At 38.4% G+C, this 7,495-nt stretch overlaps 1 protein-coding gene across 1 annotated transcript; it reads left to right on the top strand.

The window, feature by feature from the left end:
• The first annotated feature begins 2,530 nt into the window (after positions 1–2,530).
• Positions 2,531–5,653, top strand: LOC110907058. Its single transcript, XM_022152091.1, has 2 exons — positions 2,531–3,186; positions 3,415–5,653. The coding sequence occupies exons 1-2, from the start codon at positions 2,531–2,533 to the stop codon at positions 5,651–5,653; spliced, it is 2,895 nt and encodes a 964-aa protein (XP_022007783.1).
• Positions 5,654–7,495: the final 1,842 nt, after the last annotated feature.

The following is a 7,495-nucleotide window of genomic DNA, read 5'->3' as shown; positions in this document are numbered from 1 at the left end:
TAATACTTCATCGGTCTCATACAATTCTTTCCTACTTGACCTCGATCATCATACTTAATTAAATTGCACATAACTTTACATAAACAACTAAGAAGTGATTACAAAAAATCACTTACCTCGTGCGTCCATGTTCATACTCGTTTCCTAGCCACTTTTGACCCGTTAGCCTTCCGTGCTTGATTCCGTCTCGACATGATTCCTATACTTCCATGTCATCGAAATCACATTCTTATTAGCATACATAATTGTACATGTTAACGATCATATCGATCGCATAATTCCTATTTGACTTTCATTAGTTACTTCTAGCAAGCATAATACATGTGACCAAATTCATATCATTTCAAACTCATGTAAACCATCATGTCATCGCATTAAACACACATTCGTCAAACACGCTCCATATAACTTACCTTAATCTTACAATTATGACAACTCGTCTAACCATCCTTCTTATACACGGTTGACTTTTAGAAGTCAACGGTTCATTTAGTTTAACTTTCGACCTATCATTATATACCCGCAACATCATAATCGACTATACGGACGACAATACATACATTTTATCATACGATTGGGGTGCGTACCATCTTTTAAGCATAACGTACAACTAATTCATGCACAATCTTCTAAATTCATACATAGTTCATCAAAACCTTCTACTAATCAACATGTGGTATTTAAAATTAAACATCATACATATTATCATCACATTTTGTTCACTTCATCTAACAACAATTCACCATTTCTTATCCAATTTCTTTAAACACTCACACACATGTATGATTCCAAACATTGTTAACATAAGTAAATCATCAATTTACATTACATCATCTAAAACCCACTTCATAACTACTTATTAATCACTTACAAGTGATCTAATCTTAAGTTCTTCATAATTTCATCATACTTTTGATATGTGTACTACCTTGTAAGCATAGTGTACAACTAGTTCATGCATATCCTTCTAATCTCATACATAATTCATCAATTTCTTCCTTCTAATCAACATGAATCATACATGCATAAACATCAAACATACTAGTATCACATTTCTTTCAATTCCCCTCATAAGAATCCATCTTACAAATCAAAAGACATCAATTTTAAGCAAGAATTTAGACATAGATGATTTACCCATGTCATCATCTTCACCATAACAAACGGGTTTCACCCTTAAACATCAAATTAACCTAAACCATGCATAATCCATGTTCCAAATGATGAATCTAACACATACTCATGCTCAATTTTATACCAATTCATGATCTACAACATAACCCACTTCGTGGGTAATCATCAAATCTAGAATCTAAGACATACCTTATGATCCCCTAGTGTAGGTGATCACAAATTCGTGTTCGGTTCTGAATTTGAGCTTCATTTATCCTTCCAATTTGATGAAAAGGATGAAGCTAGGGTTCTTGGCTCCATGGGAGCTTCCTGCTCATTCTCGAACACACGATATGTGTGTTTGTGTGTGAGAGTTTTGTTATTTAGTAACTTAACTTTCATCTTGTTCCATTTGGCCCCTCATCTTTGTCACTTAACATAAATTGCACTATTTTGGTCATTTAAGACTTTTAACCACACACTTAACTAGGTTAATTAGCCTAGTTAGTTATTTCATACTAAGTTATATAGGAACATACGACAAGTATAAACATTCGGGTTTTGGGGTGTTACATAATCAAGCAAGGGATTGTTGTGTTTTTGCCCAAAGGCTTACATTAATACATAATAATCAATCTCAATGCTTGAAACATAACAAAATTATGGAAAGACTTAAGAATTCAAACCATAAACAAGCATAAGAATGAGAATCTGGATAGTAATCGAGCTAAACGAGACAATGTGGCTTGAATCCGGGTGAAAGCTAACGCCTCCGGAGCCTAAAAATCGCCTGAATTGCTCTCCAAAATTCCAGAGTTACGAACAGACTGTTTCTGTTCGTTTCTTATATATTTTCGATGTCGCACGGTCGTGCACCGATCGCACGACCGTTCAGTTTTTGAATTATTGGAGTTATTGTTCATGACATCAGCAGAGTTGAGTGGTCTTCGGTCTCGCACGGTCGTTCTTCCTGAAGCACGATCGTGCGTTTTCGGGATCACATAGCATGGACTGCTGCATACTCTTTCACTTCCGGACTGGGTTGCATTTGTTGGAGATGCACGGTCGTGCATCAGGTCGCACGACCGTTCCATTTGCCCAGCTCATAATTCTAACAGAATGTCCGCAGCTTTGTCGTTTCGTCCGGAAAGTCCTCGTTTTCACTATCATCTTGTCTGGTATGCTGTTTTAGGCCTGTAAACAAAAGTATACATGATTAAGTATCCGAATGCCGGTTTTACGGCCGAAAATGCATAAAATGGGGATAAAATGGGGGACTAAAATATGTGTAAATTAGCGAATATCAGACTTCAATGAAGTTAGGGATGAGTCAGAACGGCTTAATTCAGAGTTTGTTGTGTCCAATGCTGAGGCTTTTAATCACTTCATCCTGTCCGCTGGTCTTTGTGAATATCATATGGGGGGCGGTAGGTTCACGTATATCTCTGATCGCGGAGACAAATTAAGCAAACTAGATCGGTTCTTAGTATGCTGTGGATTTATGGAGATGTGGCCTTCGGCCTCGGTTCTAGCCCTTAACCGGGTTACTTCGGATCATCGACCTTTATTGCTATCCACTACTCCTACGGATTTCGGACATATACCGTTTAGGTATTATAATTCTTGGATGGAGATCCCGGGTTTCAAGGATATGGTGCAAAGTAAGTGTATGTCTTTTAATTTTAATGGTCCGGCCGATTTGGCTCTGTCAGTAAAACTTAGATGGCTGAAAAATAGTATCAAAGCTTGGCTGAAAATCGAGAAGGATAGATCTGGCAGGGAATACTTGGAGAAAAAAAACCGCATTCAAACTTTAGAAACTCTGGATGAGTTTAGGCCCTTAAACGATGGTGAGCTAAATGAAAGAACAGAATGTATTAATGTTGTTATGGAGGTGGATCGAAGAAAATTAATGGATGATTGGAAAAAATCTAGGACTCGTTGGGCATTAGAAGGCGATGAAAACGCAGCTTTTTATCATTGCGTTATTAATTCCAACATCAACAATAATCGCATAAGTGGCCTCATGATAAATGGATCTTGGGTTACAAATCCGGTGAAGATAAAAGAAAGGTTTTTTGATTTTTTTCAAACCAATATACTGAGCCGATGTCTTCTAGGCCTTCCATAACATGTCATAATTTGAACACTCTATCGGAGGATGATGCTGTAAACCTTGTAGAGCCGTTCACAGTTCTGTAAATAAAAGAAGCAATTTGGGATTGCGTGGGAGATCGGGCCCCTAGTCCGGATGGATTCAATTTCAAGTTTATAAAAAAAGAACTGGGATCTTTTCCACAGTGATTTCTTTAAACTCTTTCAACAATTCTATGCCAAAGGGTCCATCAAGGGATGTTGCACGTCTTCTTTTCTGGCTCTAATCTCGAAAGTAAAGGATCCTACCTCTCCTACTGATTTTCGGCCCATTAGTCTAATCGGTGTCATTAACAAAGCGATCTCAAAAGTCTTAGTAAATCGGCTCAGAAAGGTTGTGGGGAAACTCATATCGGAGGAGCATTCGGCTTTTTTGGCCGGAAGAAATATCACTGATGGGCCCCTCATTCTAAACGAGTTAATTGCATGGTTGAAGAAGTCAAAAAAATCAGGAATGATGTTCAAAGTTGATATCCATAAAGCTTTTGATTCTCTAAATTGGAACTTCCTAGACTCAGTTATGGAACAAATGAATTTCCCGGATCAGTGGAGGACTTGGATTATGGCTACTCTTGTGTCGGCAAGAGCCTCGGTTTTGGTGAATGGATCGCTGACCATGGAGTTTACATGTTACCATGGCTTACGCCAAGGAGACCCGTTGTCTCCGTTTTTATTTGTTATTGCTATGGAGGCGCTCACCGGTATCATGAAGAAGGCCGTGTCGGAAGGTATATTTGAAGAGATTTGGTGCACAAGCAACGGTCCGAGTTTATCTCATCTTATGTACGCCGATGACGTCATCTTCCTTGGTAAGTGGTCAAACGAAAATGCACTTAATTTACGCAGAATTTTAAGGTGTTTTTACTTGGCGTCTGGGTTAAAAATAAATCTTTGCAAGTGTACCATGTTTGGGGTGGGGGTTAACGATGATGACGTGCATCGGATGGCAGATTTTATGAAGTGTAAAAAAGGCTCCTATCCCGTAAAACATTTGGGTTTGGTTGTTGGAGCTAATATGAATCTGGTACGTAATTGGAAACCGGTAATTGATTTATTTAGAAACTGGCTGTCACTTTGGAAGGCAAAAAGTCTCTCGTACGGTGGAAGAATTACCTTACTGAAATCGGTCTTAAATTCACTATCGACTTACTTTTTCTCATTGTATAAAGCACTGATAAAAGTTTTGGATACTTTGGAAAGAATTAGGAGAACTTTCTTTTGGAATGGTTCGGATGACAATTCGTATACAAGTTGGTTAGCATGGGAGAAGGTTATCGCCCCATCCGAATATGGGGGTTTAGGCTTCGGCTCATTACGAGACGCCAACTTGTTAATGTTGTCGAAATGGTGGTGGTGGTTCAAGATAGATAAAGATGGGCTTTGGAGAAGGGTCGTATGGGCAGTTCACCATAACGAAAGATCATGGGCTTCAATCCCGGGAAAGGTTACTATACCCGGTCCTTGGAAACAAATAGTTGGCATTCGTACATACCTAAACCAAGTTGGTATTAATCTGGATCAACTGATATGGTGTAAAGTCGGTACCGAGTCTATGGCAGCTTTCTGGTTGGATTACTGGATAGGAAATCAGCCCCTGTACAAGGCATTTCCTCTTCTTTTTGCGTTGGAAAAGGAAAAGATGTGCAGTATCGCGGATAGAGTTATATGGGGCGCCACTGGTGCGAATCTCACGTGGGATTGGAACAGGTCGGTCATGAATTATGCTGAGGAATTACAGTTACAAAACCTTACAACCTTATTATCCAACTTTAATGTGGTTGCGGGTCGTGATGAATGGATATGGAAGTTGTACCCGTCGGTGGGTTTCTCGGTGGCAGACATAAAAAATAAGGCTGCGGTGTATAACCGAAGCATCCCGGATTATATATTTCTTTGGAATAATAGTGTCCCGAAAAAAGTTGGAGTCGTATCGTGGAGGGCGGTGTTGGAACGACTGCCGAAAAGAGCTGCATTGGCTGCTAGGAATATTGATGTAGGAGATACGCGATGTCCTTTTTGCGGTGAATACGAAGAAACAAGTGAGCACCTTTTCGCATCATGCCAATTCTCACAGATGGTTTGGAGTGTGATTACGCAATGGTGTAAGGTCCCACCTTTGATTGCCTTTAGCTTTAAAGATGTGCTTGATTTACACCTTACTGTGAGTGGGTCAAAAAGGAGGAAAAAGGTCCTTAATGCCATTACCCAGGTTGTTGTTTGGAGCATGTGGAGAATGCGAAATGAAGTTATATTCAATCATGCTAGCCCAAGTGTGGTAAAGGTGGTGGAAGAAATAAAGTATATGGCTTTTCTGTGGATAAAGAATCGGATGGGATCTTTGGGTTGGTCGTGGAGTGATTGGCAAAGTTTTAATATTGTAATGTAATGTAGTCTGGTGTTGGTCGGATGGTCATTTCCTGGTGAAACCTTTTGTACATATGGTGTCTAGCCGCTGGCTAGTTGAATGAATAAAACTATTTTTGTTGGCCGTTCAAAAAAATACAACAGATACAGATCACAACCTAGTATGTAATAAATATGAGTAATCCACAGTCCACTCTATAACAACCTAGACTGATAGACATAAATAAAAAAAAAACTTGATAAAATAGGCAGCAACTCTATCCTATTATCCTATTTTAAACTTATCATTAATACCTCCGTCAAGCCAAATAGGTGGTGGACCAACACGAAGGTTTGCATGGAGGTGTTTAAAAAGCGATAGTGGAAGGCTTTTAGTGAACTGTATGTCAGTTGAAGCCATGAAGCCTGGAAGGAACAAATTTAGTATATATAATCAACTGAATGAAACGAGCTCACTAACAAAATAATAACTTGTGTTAATAAGCCTACCTCGTATGTGAAAGATATGATTTTGAGTGAGAAAAAGAGCATTAAAATTGTCACAATTTAGTGTAGGTTGTTCCAGTGTATAGCCTGAGGTTCACTTAGAAGGCGTGTGATCCCTACCGTTTCAACAGTTATGTTACCCATAACACGAAATTCGGATTCACAACTTGATTGGGACAAAGTTAGTTACTTTTTTGAGCTTCATGAGACAAAATTGCCATCAAGAAAAATGGATTTTCATAAGTAGAGCACCTAATTCTGATGCAACGAGCCCAATCTGAATCTAAATACTGAATCAGTCAAGCTTTATAGCACTTCAAAGTATCTACCTAATATCAATCCTACCCCATCCCCCTAACCATCGACTTCATCTTCTCCCTTGGAAGTCATCGCCATCACCGATGCCTACCTCTCCTCACTTATAGCGATTGATGCCTTTTTTCCTGTAACATTTTCAATTTTCGTGCTTAGTCGATCTCACATTCTTGAACTTTATCAATGAGAATACCTTTGAAGTTCCTACTTCATGAAACATTTTAAACATCATCATATACTTAGAACAACCCGAACATGTGCCTTCATGTAGTAGAATTAGGTTTTACTATTCTGTGCATCGTTTAAACCTTCATTTATTGCTTACCGACTATTAACCGTCAAGTATGTCTAACCCAATCGATACATCAGTTTAAGAAGGCCAAGATATTCATTTTATTATTACAATCAAGTTTGTAGAAGAATTTTTTTCCTTAAATATGCTTAAAACATTTGAAATGATCAAATTATGTAAATGTAACTTTATCAAGCTTGCAAGAACAATTCTAAACCCAACCCATCTTACTTGGCCTCACATTTGAACAAAATTCAACACATTCCTTTAAAATTTCGCTCAAAACAAGGGGGAAAACCGTAGCCCCCTTTGTCTTGCTTGTTTATCATTCCAATTACACCTCCTTCCCAAAATACTACTCCTAAAACCTAACTTGTTCCCAAATAGTTTCCAAATATAGCACCCTGTTGCAACACTATAAAAGGAAACCTCCTCCCCACCCTTTTTCATACACTTTTGCAATCAAACTCACACCCAAACCTCTAACCTAAGTCGTCCTACTCTCCCTCTTTTTTTTAACAACCAACGACAACAATTTATTGCCAATAAGAGGGGCCAGCTAGACGCCAGAAGTCCCAAAATACAAAGAAAGAGTCCTACTTTTATTTCTTTGAAGTATTTTTTTGCAAGCTTCCAAGTAAGTGGTTCATACATCCAACTTTCGTTTATTCACTGTTTTCTCTTAGTTCATGTCCTTTTTTTACTTCTTTTAGTGTTTTCTTTTATTTTATCATTCTAATCATTCAAAACCATAGTAAAAACTATACCATT

Source organism: Helianthus annuus, chromosome 14 (assembly GCF_002127325.2).
Source record: "Helianthus annuus cultivar XRQ/B chromosome 14, HanXRQr2.0-SUNRISE, whole genome shotgun sequence".
NCBI lineage: Eukaryota > Viridiplantae > Streptophyta > Magnoliopsida > Asterales > Asteraceae > Helianthus > Helianthus annuus.
The sequence above is the reverse complement of the archived record's forward strand: the minus strand, read 5'-3'. Positions and strand labels throughout refer to the sequence as shown.

What these genes read in the sequence shown, in the direction of transcription:
- LOC110907058 (XM_022152091.1), top strand. Translation starts at nt 2,531, where the DNA reads ATGGGGGGCGGTAGGTTCACGTATATCTCTGATCGCGGAGACAAATTA. An exon ending in CCGGTGAAGATAAAAGAAAG is followed by an intron (nt 3,187 to 3,414) that starts GTTTTTTGATTT and finishes TCTTTTCCACAG; the next exon opens with TGATTTCTTTAAACTCTTTC.